Below are 15,313 nucleotides of genomic sequence, written 5' to 3'. Positions count from 1 at the left end.
TTCCTGCTTCATACAGAATTTCATCTGTTAAAAACCTGAATTCAAAAGCCTCTACAAGGTGATTTGGCCTAAAAAGATTTTAAAAATAAATGGAAATATTATCATCCTATAAAATCTTGCTCTTGCATGGAGTATTTTCCACCTGGTCAGCACTTCACAGCCAAAGGTGATTTTTAATACAAGTGTTTCTTACCCTCGGAACAAACAAGGAGTGAGTGGTTACCTTGGCAATGTAAACTCTTCCTGCTTTGGAAAATCCAGGGCTCAGCTCCTCGACCTACAGGAACAGAGGGAGGGTGTGACAGGGAAGAGCAGACATTAGGATATGCAAGGACACAGTTAACTCTTACATCAGGCTTCCTGCAGCTCTTCAAGTAAAAAAAAAAAAAAAAGATGGCAGGAGGGAGCATAAAGCATAAATACATAAAGCACTGTGGCCCTGAAACCTTCAAGCAGTTGTCTGGAAAAGGTGGAAATGGAAAAGTCAGCCAGGCTGAAGTAAAATCCTCGGAGAGGAATTAAAATGACAGGATGTACCTCCACGAGCGTTCCCAGAGCCTGAGGCACAGCCCAGACATATCCAGTACTGAGCAGGGAATTGCTGTGCAGCCTCAGAAAGGAAAACCAACCCCCAAACCCATCCCCAACACTTTGGGCTCTGACACCTTCAACATCCCATTGCTGGAATGGGACACTTCACGACTTTCCCTCTCTGCAGCTTCGCTTGCCCAGGTCCCAGGCCACGGGGAAGCAGCAGGGAGGGCTCCAAGCAGCCCATCCCACGCTGGCAGCTGGGCGGGTCAGCGATGCCCCTTCCCGGCGGATTCCCAGGCTCCCTCACCCGCAGGAAGTTCTGCAGCGCGTCCTGCACCGTGGCCGTCGGCGGGGCCTCGAACAGCGCCGACACCGTCCTCTTCTCCAGCCAGCCCAGGTGGGCAACCTGCAGAGGGGAAAGGGCAACCTGGCCCACCCGCCCGACAGCAGCAGGGAACAGCGGCCTGCCCAGCCCCCAGGAGGCAGCCAAACCCCTCGGCAGAGTCGGAATATTCCGATGGAGCATCCAAATCCAGCCACAGAATTCAACCCCATTGTCCCGAGGCAGCTTCTGCAGTTCCACACATCCGGGATTTGGATGGTCCCAAATCCCAACGTGCCACGCTGCAGCCACACCGGTCCCCGGCTGCGTCCTCCCTCCTCCCAGCCTAAACCTTCCACAAGAACCTGCTCCCCCACCCTAAGATTCCTCGGGAGAGGTGAGCTGAAGCCTTCCCAACTGGATAATCACGGCATCATTTAGGCTGGGAAAGCCCTCCCAGCCCATGGAGGCCAAGCTGTGCCCAGTCCCGACCTTGTGACCCAGCCCAGAGCACTCAGTGCCATGTCTGGGCATTCCTTGGACACCTCCAGGGATGGGGACTCCTCCACATCCCTCTGACAACACCTTGTTTAACCCTGTGTAATCCTGACAAGGCAGACTAGATGAAGCACTACCACACCTCTCCATCCATGGTTTTATTCCATGGCCTCAGCAGCTCCAGGCTCAGCATGAAGGAAGGCTCCTTCTCCACACAGGAAAAGAGCCAGGAGCTCCCAGCAGTTCAGCTCAGGGCTGCTCTGCAATTGCCACTGTCAATTATCCCAGCTACAACCTCTGCACCGTGGCTCCATTCCCGACAAAGTGCTTTGCAATGGCACAAATGGAACAGCAACTGCAGACTCTCATTCCCTTTTTTAGGCTCTAAATCTGATTGACGGCATCTGACTCCAAGCTTTTCCCTAAAGCAGCTGGCACACTGCTCCCAGCTCCGTGGGGCAGGGGCAGAGGGGACACACGCAGCACATCCCACACCAGTACCATGAGCAGAAGCTCCTCAGATGGCCTTGACCACATCCCTGCGTGCTCAGAGATGGAAGGAAGGTTGTTTTTACAGAGCAAAGCACTGGGAACAGGACAGGAGTTTGCAGCTCGGGCTTTTCCTAAGCCACCCTTTGCCATTTCACCTCCCATGCCACCAGCAGTGACTAAAAACCCAAGGCTGGAGCTGTGAATGCCTCAGAGGCCTGCCCAGGAGGTGATGATGAGCTCTGTTACCTGGTAACACCACCTGCCCAGGAGATAGTAGAGCTGTGGGTCCTGTGGCTTCAGGGCAATGGCTTTATCGATGTGCTCCTGTGGGAAAGCATCACCAGCACTCGTCACACCTTTGTCAGAAGCAAATAAAATACCCACGAGAGCAGGTGGGGAAAGAGGAAAGGACGAAATCCACAACTTCAGTGTCACAATCTGTAAAATTACAGCTAGAGATCCCAAATTTCCTTAGAGTGGATTCAGTGAGCAAGGAACAGCAGCACTCCTCCAGCCTCAGCAACAGGAGTTACTGCACACACAAGAAGCTGCCCTGCATTTTATTCCCACTCCAGAGCTGTGCCATAACCAGCTCACTGGTCATGTCAAAGGCTGATGGGGAAGCAATTACCTGTGGCCTGTTCCACGTGCATCCTTTTCCCCTGGAACACCCACAAGGCATCGTAATAACAGTAATAATAACAGGAATAAAAATCAGGGATCTCAGGCAAATGAAATCCTCTTTGAGCAGCGACTGCTCCCGGGAGGGTGTGGGTTGCTCACAGGCACTTACAGGAGACAAGCTGGAGCTGTATCTTATCACCCCGTCATAATTCCACGTTTCAAGCTCTCAGTGTCATGCTTTACCTAAATTCATTTGCAAGATTTCTTTTTTTGCCTGCAGTTACAGCGTGTAAAACGGCAGAGCGAGCCCGGGCACTCCCAAAAGGCACGGCTGGAATCAGCTTCCTCACCCCAAACCACCCACTCACAGCATCTCTGAGATCTACTGCTTCCCTAAGAAGAACTGGAGGCAATTTTCCCAATTTCCTGCTGCAGAAGTAAGTGTTGTTTGATTCCCACACAAAGCCCAGCACCTCCTGGCCACTCACCTTGAAAACATATCCGGCCTGGATGCGCTTGGGAATGCTCTCGTGTTCCGACAGCTGCCCACACAGGATGGCGAACCTGCACGGGGACACACCTGCATGAGCCAGCTGGGATTAAATCCACATTTAATCCACATTTACCTGCTGTCCGTGGCTGCAGAAGGAAGACCTACAAGTGCTCGAAGCCAGGCTGAAGGGAGCTTGGAGCAGCCTGGGACAGTGCAAGGTGCCCCGCCCATGGCAGGGGTGGAACGGGATGAGCTTTAAGGCCCCTTCTAACCCCAACCATCCCAGGATTCTGTGAAGTGCAGTAAAGCTTCACACCTTAGTGGGGAAAACAAGGAACACAGCACATCCCTCCCAGGGAAGAGACATAAGCAGCAAAATGCAGCACCCAGGAAGGAATGAGCTGGAAGCACGAGGCAGCGGGAGGGGCTGGGTGTGAGGCACCAACTCGCTGCACTGATGGCTACAAACCAGGAGCAGCACACTTCCACACCCAGAACTGCCTCTCTGAGCAGGGAAAACTGTGACAGAACACAGAGCAGAGCACACTGAAGCTACTGCAGCGAGAGGCAGACCAGGAGCAGCCCTAAGGAACTACGGGGCACTGCGAGCTCCTCCTGCAGCAGCCCAGCTCTGCTGCCAGGGAAATACTGGGAACACCTACCTACATCCTGCAGCTGGGAAACAGAGAACACAAGGTCAGTGCTGAAAGTGCAAAGCCATTTCCTTTTGTCCAGCAAGAGACCGTGACTTGTGAGCCTGAGAAGCAAGGCCCCAGCAAAATCAGTTCTTGCACGAGATGTGGAATTCAAGGAGGTTAATTTGAATTCCCCGTGGATTTGCACCCTCCCATCTCACCTCCCTGCAGCCCAGTGGCTCAAAACCTCCCTCCCTGCATCACTTCCCAAGAAACAACCACTCACAGAGCTCTCAAGTGGGACAGAACATGCAGATGGAAGCTTGGCCTCTCTCATCCCGCTGGGAATAGAGGACGCTTCCATCCCTTCTCTGAGTTTGGCTCAAAAAAAATCAGGTGGAACAGACAGACAAATGAATAACATGGCTCCTTCTGGCAAAAAATTAAAGCTGAAAAGCAGAAAGATGCAAATAAAATCCCTTTTCCTACACCCACACCCCAGCACTGCCAGATACCGACATCAATATCCCAAAGCATCCCTGGGCATGATTAACCACAGCAGATATGCAGGAATCTGTCAGGAGACCTTTAAATCTCCAATTACACCTTCCTCAGAGTCACAAAATCCCACAGATCCCCTCACTGCTCCATTTCCAATGCTGCAGTTTCCTGAATAATTTACCATTTTGCCTTAAATCTCTTCCTTTGATTTGTTAATTTTCTTGTGGAGAAGCTCTGGCTCAGCTCTAAAATTCTTATTTGTCATGGTAATGGCAAGGATCACCAGATCAGTGTGTTATGGGACAAAAGCCTTTTCCTGCCAGCTGGAAAAGCTCACGGCTCCACTGCCCCACTCTGCTGAGTGCAGATGATGGAACAAGTGTTTTCAGGATCTTCTTTGTTTCCCAACAAACCTCAGCCTGGACTACACATCCCTAACCACAGCACGACAGGGGTTGAGAAATACAAGCCAATAAAAAGGTTATTCTCTAAGATCAAGAGATAAAATATTCTGAGACAATAAATCATGCAGTTGTCTCATGTAAAATAAAAATTCCAGGGGGTTTTTAACAGCCTGGTGAAATGCTGATGAAAAAGCCATAAAAGCAGCAGTAAATTAAATTTCAGTCCCATTTTGATGCCATGAAATAACCTAAATATATATATATGGTGGATTTTCATCCCCTGTAACCGGTGTGTGCCCCGTGCAGCACTGCTTAGACCCATCCAAAGCTCTCCTTAGGATTTCCCTTGATTCATCAGCTGGACTCCTCACTAAGCTGCTGACACACCACTTCCCACAGGAATCTCAGCTCAGCACTTCCCCATCTTTTAGGAAATAAACTCTGTGGAAGCAGGAACCCCCAGCAGAGAGAGCCTCCTCTTCCAGCTTCAATCCCCAGGCTCAGGACTGGGAAGGACTGTTTGGGTTCTGCACGCTGACTTCCCTGGAAGCAGGACTCTGCCATGGAATACAGAGCCTGCAGGACCTCCCCTCCACAGTCAGGGTGCTCTGCCAGCCCAAACACAGCTCTTCTCTCCTTCAACCACTTCAAAGACAGTTTTCCCAATATTTTATGAGCATTCCCAGTTTTTCACCTTCCTGAAGGTGCACTGGGTAGATGTAGGCGAGTCCCTGCACCTGAGTAAGGGGACAGGGAATTAGCAGGCAGGGATTTAGACTGCAACAACCAAAAATTAAAGTAAGAATTTAATTGGGAATTGGTACCTTGGGAGACACAGCAGAATTCCCAGAAACCCAACCCAGATTTAATGACCAGCTGATCATGAAAAGGTTGGGAAAAAAAGCTTTGGCTTTTCCAAGGGGAGACAAGATGGAAGGAAAAAGTGGGGAAGGCTGATGTTGCCCCTTCCTTACAGGCCACCAACATCCATATGGGAGAGCTCCTGTATTCTGGATGTTCACATACCTGAATTCACCTTCCAGGGCAGACAAGTCAGGGGCATGCACTCAGACAGCTCTAATTCCATGCTATTTTCCCTCCTCTACATTCTGAACTATCTCCTAACACCTGTTCCTAGAGCTGCCCCATATCACACTGACAGCAAATTCCGTCTAATCCGCCTGCGGAACGGAAAACACTCGGCTCATAAATCCAGAATGCAGCTCAAGATTGGCCAGATCTGGGCAGTGATGCACCAAGAGTTAAATCCTGAAGCACTGCCAGGTGTTCAATGAATCCATCTCCCAGGTGTATTGGGAATGCTGTGCCTTTTCAAAAATCCAGGATCTGCCCACGGACAGCCAGATGTACCCACGGAACTGCCAAGGGCTGGTGACCGAGACGTTCCACCGAACTGCCAGACTCTCCAGAAGAAAGGGCACATTTTGGAGACTCATCCAACCCAATCCCACTTCTCCAGAACACACAGGAAAACTCCAAGGGGGCTGGAGTTTATTATTCCTCCCACAACGACGGCTTTCAGCCGGCAGCGCTTCATTTCCAGGGCAAGGTGCCCAATTCAAACTACAGCTCCTGACACAGCACCTGCACCATTTTCCTCAGATTTCCCTGAAATCCCTCTGGTTGCACTTCCAATATTACTTTTAGCAAGAGGAATGGAAGCCAAGGCAAATCCACAGCTCGCTCTCTGCTTTCCTGATCCCTAAAGCTGCAAACACCCACGGGGAATGTGCTGGGAATTCTACAAGGCCACAGTTGTTTCTCAATTCATTTCTGAGAGGTTTGTGCAACCACTGATGCTCCATCCATCCATCCATCCATCCCTAAAAGCAAGAACAGACGTAGGAGCTCGCTCTGTCCTACTTGAGAACTGAAATCAGCTCATGGAGAAATCAGTTTAAATGGACATAAATTCTACCTGCTCAGAGATCTTTGACAATCAAAGCAGGGAATGACTCTGGTGTCTAAATCCCAGGTAAGAACCAGGTAACTGCAAGTCAGGAGCAGAGAGGCTCTGAGATCATTCCCTGTAAATCCCTCCCTTCCCATACACAAGTCTACTCCTAAGGCACCCAACAGGCACATTCAATGCCCAACGCGGCTCCCACGCTCCTGTTCCTCAGTGCAGCTCTCACAGGGGCAGCAGGGGCAGAGGTCAGTCCCTCTGCACAAGGCTGGCTTGTCTGTGCAGCCCTGACCAAATCCCCGCTCCGCTCCGCCCGGAGATGGCTCCCTCGGGACCGGCCGGCTTCCAACAGCAGTGACAGGGAGGGCTCTGTCCCACATCCCACACCAGAGCCAGGAAAGGCCTCTCCTTTGTGTCTGGGCAGATCCCAAAGCCAGGCCACACACAGCCCCAGACATTTACTGCCCTCCCTGTCATTCCTGAGAAACCACTTTTCCTCCTGCTGCCAAATCCTCCCAACCATGCAGCCCCCAAAGGAGCTGCAGCCAGAACTGATCTCCCAGCAGAAATCCTTCCCTTCCCCAAAGTTATCTTCTTTCTTTGTTGCTTTAAAATGTCAGTGATGACTGAACAACAACGAGGCACTGGGGGGAGAAAGCTTTCCTTGCTGTAACTGTAGGCTAAGTACTCCTGTCTTCCTCAGCACCTCAAAAAACCAGGAATGATTTGGGCAGCAGGAGGGCATAACAAGAACAAAGGACAATGAATAAGCACCAGAAGACAACAAATAAGCACAAAAACCAGCACAACTTCATCTGAAGGAATCCACCAACTTTTTTAAGAGGCAACTGATAAAACAGAAAATCAACATGAAATTTGATTTCTGTGTGAAAACTCACACAGAAAAAATGCAGCCCAGGAGAGCTGCACCGTCAGGCTTCACACAGCCTGCGTGGAGAGGCAGCAAAATAACTGGGTAATAATAATATTTGGAATATTTCTATTGAAGTGGCCATTTAGGATGCAGTGGGAAGGAGAAAGATGATGTTGACTGCTGTGTGTAGAAGGAAGAACGCAAAGGACCATGACGCCAGCACAAAGCCATGCCACTCCCACAGCTTGTGTCCTGCACTGAATTCCTCCACTTTTGCCTGAAAAACTACAAGGAAGAGGGAGAAGAATACTGGAAAGACAACATGGGTGGTGAGAGAGAATAAATTATTCCCCTGTGACAGGAGATAATAAAGGATCAGGGTCTTCAGCAAGGCAGTTAGTCACTAGAGAGAAATATGACAGAATAAAACTGTAATTTAAATAAATGTGAACAGCATTCTCTGGTCACTTCTCCCAAGAGCTGAGGCATCAAATCCACCCCAAAAAAAAACCTTTAAAGCCTCGATGTTTTTTCTTCCCAGGGTAAATTCAATTAGCATAAAGAAAAACTGCAATTAAGCCAGCTTGTGACCACCTCAGAGCTGGGAAGGGAATAATTTCCTGCTCTATTCGCGGCAGAAAACAATAATCTGTGTGCTGATAAAGGGAGTTACATCTTCATTCCCAGGAAATCCCACGCCTCCCACATGCTGCTGCTCTGCTGCCTCCTTTCTCCAGCTGCCCTGCAGAACCAGAAGCAAGATGTAGCTGTGCAGGAAGGAGCCTTATCCCTGTTTGGGAAAGGGGTCTGAGGAGCCAAGAACTGTCCCAAACTTGGAATTACAAGGCAAAACTGTCAATATTTGGACACTGGAGCAGAACCTGGCTTTGTAAAATACAAAGTTTAAGATTCGCCCTGGCAACTAAAGCCCATCCATTGGAAGATGTGAAACCAGCAGGCAGAGCTCAACACCACAATCTGCTGGAGATTCTCCTGGCCCCAAATTCCTCCTTCCTATCAAAGCTTCAATGGAAAGCAGTAATTCATCACCAACAGCTGAAATACAGCCTAAGATGATAAAGGCATCTATTCAGGTGCCAGTAGCTCAAAACAATCCTTCAAACAAACTTGCTCATTGCAAGAGCACAGATCTTGGTTGGTAAAGACACTCAGCAACCTGTTCTCCCAATAATTGTCATTAAAAAAGAAAAAAAAAATCCCTTTTACTCTAATTTAAGCGTTGCCAGTCCTTCAGAACAACTGCTGACAAACACCACTCACGGAGGAATTCCCCAGGGGAACAGAAAAGCACATTCCCTTATCTCCACAAATATCTGTGCCACTCCACAAACTCTCTTCTGGGATAATTTTTAAAAAGGACACTTAAAAATTCACACTTCCAGGAGACTCTAAATGCCTGTCTGATAAGAGTGATGGTTCTCCTTCCTCCAGAATTAAGAGGAAAACAGGGAATCTGGCACAGCACCAAGCCCACACTCCCAGGCCTGGCTGATGGAGTCAAACACATCCCCTCTTGCCTCGAAGCAGCTCCACTTGGGAGCTTTTCCTCCAGAACTCTTCAGAGAGAAACTCATCATTAAATTAATATAAGAAACACCAAATTTATTCCTGTCGTCACAACCAAACCTACTGCCTGTCAAGTCATTCCTTACACCAAGTAAGCAAAGCTGTTAAAAATGGCTTTTTATGGAAAACCACCACGTGTGGCACAGTGCAACTAACAGCAAATAAGTTTTTGGAGGGTTTGGATTTATTATTTTTTTAACTGCAGCTCAGCTCACAAAAACCTTCCAATCCTTTTCCTACGCTTCTTAAAAGCAAGAAGTGAACAGTCACTTACCACTGGTGGCACTCAGCACTTTGATCCCATTTCTGCAAGGCAAGTTCCAGCTCTTCCTTCCCTGGAAAACAAAAAAGTAGCCAGTGGTAAGAAATTCAGTTGCTTTCTCTCCCAGTTTCTTGCTCTGACGGTGTCAGAGTAACATAATGCCATAAAAGTCATATATTTGTTAATTTGACAAGGCGTTTGGCTTGAAAACATCCCATACATAATTTTATCCTCTGGCAGGCTCAAAAAGCTGACAACTAAGCACCTATTCATGGCTAAAAGGACAATATGGAACTTAAAATTCCATGTTTAAATGGCTCCACTGATTTCCAGAAAAGAATAATTGCATTAGCTATAGTATTAACTAACTTCTGTGCATAATAAACAGGGCAGAAATTATTTAGATTAGTATCTTTTGCTGCACATCTTAACCATAATAAAGATGATTTTTGTTCTATTCTGACTCACCCAAAACCTCATAGGCACCTTTGAGTCGGTAAAGAAGAATGAGGGGATGAAATTAAAGCGACTCCCCTAAGCAAATTTAAAAATACATATTTTTTTATGTCTGCACGTGCTGGCAACACGGAAAACCCAGTGTGCTACAGCCAAAGCTTGTTTATTTCATATTTATTTTATGATTTTAGTATCACAGAGAAACGGATGACAGCTTTGAGAAACAACTTCCCCAGCTTTAAGCAGGTCTCCGTCTATTTTTACTCTTTCAAAGCACGATTTTTAAACACAAAAAACTTGTTTAAAGCGCCCAGCTTATAGGGAAAAGCAACAACTGCCCGGCCCCGCTGGCAGGCGGGGGGGCTGCACAGCTGAGTGCCAGCCCTCCTCTGGCCCGGCAGGGAATCCAGGGAACTCCTCACCCTCGCTGGCGCAGGATCTCCTCTCGTCCGCGTCCTCCGTCAGCTCCCACACGTCGCAGCGCGCCCGCGCCAGGCGCCACAGGAACTCGCGCTGCCCCGCGTACTGCAGGAACACAAAGAGCCCGCAGGGCCCGTCAGAGCCCGCCCTGCCACGGGCAGGGGCAGCCAGGCACCAAGGCTGAGCGGGGCACCCGCACCTGAAGGCACGCAGGGATTTGTCTGAGCCTTGGAATGCCCCGGTTCCGAGGGAGCCGAAGCGGAAGCGCGGCGGAGGGAAGCGAAGGCGGGTTTGTAACTCGGTGTGGCCACGGGAGCACGGCAGGGACCGTCCCCCCGGGCTGGGAACCGCAGGGGCACCTCCCGTGCTGTGCCCAGCTCTGGGCTTCCAGGTCAGGAAAGGCAGGGAGGGGCTGGAGCGTGTCACGGGGAGGGAACGGAGCTGGGGGGCTCAGCCTGGAGAAAAGGAGGCTCCGGGGGGATCTTCCGGCTCTCCACAACTCCCTGACAGGAGGGGGCAGCTCCCGGGGAACAGGGACAGGACAGGAGGAAATGGCCTCAAGCTGTACCAGGGCAGGTTCAGGTTGGACACCAAGGAGGAATTTCCTCATGGAAAGGGCTGTCAGCCATTGGAAGGGGCTGCCCAGGGAGGTTTGGAGTCCCCTCCCTGGAGGTGTCCAGGGAAGGCCTGGAGGCAGCACTCAGTGCTCTGGGCTGGGGACAAGGTGGGGACCGGGCACAGGGTGGACTTTGAGTGAAGAAACTCCTCCTGATGTCCAAGCTGACCTTCCCCTGGCACTGGAAAATACAACAAGGCACCTTTACCGCCAGCTTGTTGTTGAGGAGCAGCTGGAACCCCTCTCTCTTGTCCCGCTCATCCCCGCTGTGCAGGCGGTCAGCCTGCTCCAGGAGCTGCCCCAGGCCCTCCTCCAGCGTGGAATCCAGGACCAGAGGGTTTTCATCCTCGGGGACCAGATCCAGGGAATCCCTGCGCACAGTCCTCACTGTGTCACAGCTCACTTCGTCCTCGCTCTCCTGCTCCGACTCCCGGTCGTAGTCGGACTCGGCGTTGGCTGTGGTGTAACTTCGGGGGAAAAAACAGCACCAGAGCAGTTTGAGGAGCTGCTCCTCAGAGAGGAAGAGCATCTTAGCTTATCCCAGAGGACACTGCACAACCCAAGTGTCTCCAACAGTCTCATTTCTCATATCCCCCTCAGAAAGCTGAGGGATGAAGGCGACAACAAAGTTAAGTCCCAAGTCAGTTTTGAGCAACCTGGTCAAAGGTGGAAGGTGTCCCTGCCCAGGGCAGGGGGGGGCAATCTCATCTCTGGGTGAGATTTAAGGCCCCTTCCCACCCAAAGCATCCCGGGATTCTAACTGTCCCCACCTCCCCTGCACACCCTGTCAGCTCCTCCCTCTCAGCCCTTCTAACTTCAGTACAAGAGAATTAACCAGCTAAAACCCAAGCCAGGACAATGCAGTTAAACAGATGGGTGATAAAAGGGAACTTCAACAAGCCCTGTGCAAAATGCAGCCTGAGGGGTTTAGCCTTTTCCAGGGAATTTCAGGCACAACAGCTGTACTGGCAACACCTCAGACCTCCATCACCCTGAACATCAAATGCTACATGGCCTCTTCCCACTGCCAGCTGGGAAGCCACCAGGACTATGTCCCACGAGCAAGGAATCCAGCAAGGATTCACCACACGTGCAAAAACCCAGGGGATGACCAGCAGCTGAAGCAGGCAAACACACCAGGACATGAGGGATTATGGAGGTCCTGGTGGGACTCCATGACTTTGGAGGTCTCTCCCAACCTCGGTGATCCTGTAAAAGCTCAGATCAAACCTCCTGAAAATGGTGAAAATGGAGCTCCCCCAGCACCCGAGCTGGGAATTTGAAATTGAAACCACCAGCGTTATGCAGTGGTACCACAGCAGGAGGGAGGCTACTTACAGAGCTGGTTCCTTTTCAAACATGACTCTCTGTGCCCCTCACTTTTACCTGCAAGCTCTCAGCTACAGAACAGGCACAAATCAGCCAGTCATCCCAAAATGTGCACTTGAACGTGGGGATTTTGTTGATTTAAGTCAATAACTGCCCAAGAGAACTTTGGCGGTTCTGCTGGAACTCAGTTCCCTGCACTCTGGGGGCACTGGGTGCTTCCAGCTGTGCTCATTCCTCCTCCCAGGGACAGCCCTGTGGCCCTGCCTTTGCCTGGGGACACAGATATGTGACCACAGCCCCAATCCAAAGGAGGCAGTGACAGGGCTTTGCCCACGAACAGATAACAAGACACGTTTGGCTATCAAAGCCTCCTGAGAACCATCCCCAATTCTCAACAATTCCCCTCTCTGCTCCCTCACCACAGCCTCCAGCCCTCAGCCAGACATTCAAAACCCCACCATTTTGTCCTGAAACATTTTAAGGCAAGAAATAAAGCACCAGCCTCACACTGCAAGATGTCAGCTCACACTGGAGATGACACTGAATTAATGGATAACGCACCAACACAGGGTAGGTGACACTGGCACAGCTCTGGCTTGGATTAAAACCCTCATTTATTTACTTTTCTCAATATCAATGACATTATTAGTTCTCTAGACCCCCTCATTTCCAGGAATTAAACACCAACTCCTTGAATTCCCTGATTTCCCCATCCTAACCCCCAACATTTTACTGGCAGCTGCCAAGATTTCAGTCCTTCAGATCGAAAACCAACCCTGTTTTCTGCCAGCCAGCCCCTAAGGGATTCTGCCAGTTCAAAAAGACAAGAAACCCAAAGTTTTCAGGGAGATTAAGGGATTTAGGTGTTAACAGCCTGTTTTCCTGCCTTTACAATGATGGAAAGCTCTGGAATGCTTTAGTACGGCGATCCTGAAGGAAAACAGAGCCCATGGAAAGAGGAGGTGAGGAAGCCCAAAAGCCAAGGCAACACAGGGAAATTAAGCAGCACAAACCCCCCGAGAACTCTTGTGAGATTTTTGGGAATTGTGTCTGAAACTGGAGAAGCTGCTCAGGTCCAAAATAAAGCTGAGATGGGGGTTCCTTGTTCTGAACCTCACTCAAAGAATTCAGCTGCCAGCGAGGGACACCCAGCTGAAATTCATCTGTCGGCTACAGGCTCGTTCCTCCTCCCAGCACCTGCTCCAAAGCTTCAGCAGTTCTTTCCAAAACTTGCATTTCCTCCCGCGAAAATGTTACCTCTCAAGCACATCCACATCCCTAACAGACAACGCTGCACACTACAGGCAGCTGCTCCTGCCCAGACTGATATTATGACACCTCTCAGAGTGAGGCATCACCTGAGATGCAGGTTTTAAATCAGGTGAGAGCTGCTAATCCACCAATTCCCACACTGGTCATTACAGCTAATTACAGATGTTAATTAAAATGCAAGGACTCCACCAGCCACCACTGGATTCCCAATAAATTATCGAGTTTTTGCAGCAAAATACACCCCCTGTGCCCTTGGGAGGTGCCTTTTCTGTAACTCTGAATTATCAGCCTCTGTTGCAGCTTACAGTTTTCTGAGATCTGAGGACAGCCAGGGCTGGGATGTGTGGACAAAACCCCCTTTTCCAGCAGTTTTTCACAAACCATTGTCCCCCCCCCCGGTGACTCAGTGCATCTGAGTTACCCAAATAGCCAAGCCCTGCCTTCAGAACCAACTCCACAGCTCTCAAATCTGTTCTGCAGCCTCCTTACCTATTACACCACCATGAATCACTCCCTCCCTAATTCCCCTCGCATTCCAACACCCACTTGAGCTGGATGAAGCTCTACAACCCCAAGGAGATCACGGCAGCTCCCTGCTGCCTCACCAGCTCCAGTTGTTAGAGATAAACACGAGTTCAGGGCAGCCACAGATCCCTGTCCTTTGTCCTGGGAGGACAAATCCCGGCTGCCAAGTGCCAGCTGGCATCAGCTCCCAGGTTGTTTGGCTGTCCAAATTCCCCCTGAGATGCTCCCACTGCTATAAAATCCCTCTTTAAATGACATTTCATCCCAACTGCTCTGGGAAAACGCATATGGCAGCACCACCTGTTTTTTGGGACACACTTCCACACCCCCAAAAGCTACATAAGTGGTCAGATTCAGGCACAAAAGAGCAGCATTTCCTCAGAAAATCAGCAACCACGTGTGCAGGAGAACTTGTTACCTAACATGTATAAACCAGCAGCTATATTGGCACTTTTGATGATGTTCTTACACCACACAGAACTTTTCCATCATGTGCAGGGCCAGGAGTTGGACTTGGATGATCCTCCTGGCTCCCTTCTATCTCAGGATATTCCCTGATTTGGTGATCTGACCGTTTTCACCTGATTTTAAACCCTAAGACCTTAACACAACTGATCAGTGTGACACAGGGAGAGAAATTCCTAAGAAATATCCTCACTGAAGACATCTCAGTGCATTGAGGACATTTAGCTAACACATTTTTAACTTTCTCAAGTTCTCCACACACTCTAAAACATATATTTATAGATTTATTTATATATATTTATATTTATGTGTATCTATATACACATTAAAATACACATATGTATATGTGTGTATGAAAAATCATAATATTTATTAATATATTGATATAGACATTGTCTGGAAATTTGATTTCTAAACTCTCTCCCTCCAGTGCCAGGCGGGACTCGTACTTCCCTTCCTTCTGCAAGGTTCCTTAACCAAATAATCCCTTTAAAAACCCTAAAAATAAGTGTATTTGCCTTTCTCTAAAAGCCAGGATCGTTTCAGACCTCTCAGTCTGGCCCTGGCAGTAACACATTTAGGGTAATAAAAGCAAACTAAAACAGGCTGTAGGAGAAAAAAATTCCCTCTTTTATGTTCTAAACTGCCCAGATGTGGCACCAAATCCCCTAAAAGGTCCGTCCCAGTGCTCAGCTTACCCCCCTTCGCTCTCTCCATCATCTGTGTTGGCATTGCCTGAGCTGGCTGTGAAATAGATGGAGCTGGAGCCTGTGGAGTCACTTCTCTCCCTGGAGAAGGGGAACTTCCTCCTGCGAGTCACTCGCTGCGTTTCTTCCAGGTGGGTCCTGGAGGGAAAGAAAAAGGGAGAGGAATAAATATTTGGTGGTCAACTATCTGCTATTCCCCTTCTCCTCTCCAGCAGACTCCACCCAACTCCCCCCATATCCAAGGAGTTCATCAGGTGGTTTAGTCCTGTTTGTACACACTCAAATGGAGCTAATGCTGTGCTCTGCAGGTGAAGCAAATCCTGCTCCATGGACAATCCCTGGAGAACCCACAGGTGTGATGTTCATCCAG

The 15,313-nt window shown here is 49.5% G+C and overlaps 1 protein-coding gene across 1 annotated transcript in view; it reads right to left on the bottom strand.

Annotated features, from left to right (window-relative positions):
* The window catches only part of RMDN3 (regulator of microtubule dynamics 3), a 19,793-nt gene that overhangs the window by 2,566 nt on the left and 1,914 nt on the right, over positions 1-15,313 (bottom strand). Inside the window, exons 3-10 of the mRNA XM_008632536.2 lie at positions 14,935-15,081; positions 10,854-11,112; positions 10,032-10,134; positions 9,166-9,226; positions 2,959-3,034; positions 2,093-2,170; positions 842-940; positions 224-277 (exon numbers count right to left, since the gene is read on the bottom strand). Of these exons, the coding sequence (XP_008630758.1) occupies positions 224-277; positions 842-940; positions 2,093-2,170; positions 2,959-3,034; positions 9,166-9,226; positions 10,032-10,134; positions 10,854-11,112; positions 14,935-15,081 (877 nt within the window). The remainder of the gene's footprint in view (positions 1-223; positions 278-841; positions 941-2,092; positions 2,171-2,958; positions 3,035-9,165; positions 9,227-10,031; positions 10,135-10,853; positions 11,113-14,934; positions 15,082-15,313) is intronic.

This window comes from Corvus brachyrhynchos, unplaced genomic scaffold (assembly GCF_000691975.1).
Source record: "Corvus brachyrhynchos isolate BGI_N302 unplaced genomic scaffold, ASM69197v1 scaffold624, whole genome shotgun sequence".
Lineage (NCBI taxonomy): Eukaryota > Metazoa > Chordata > Aves > Passeriformes > Corvidae > Corvus > Corvus brachyrhynchos.
The sequence above is the reverse complement of the archived record's forward strand: the minus strand, read 5'-3'. Positions and strand labels throughout refer to the sequence as shown.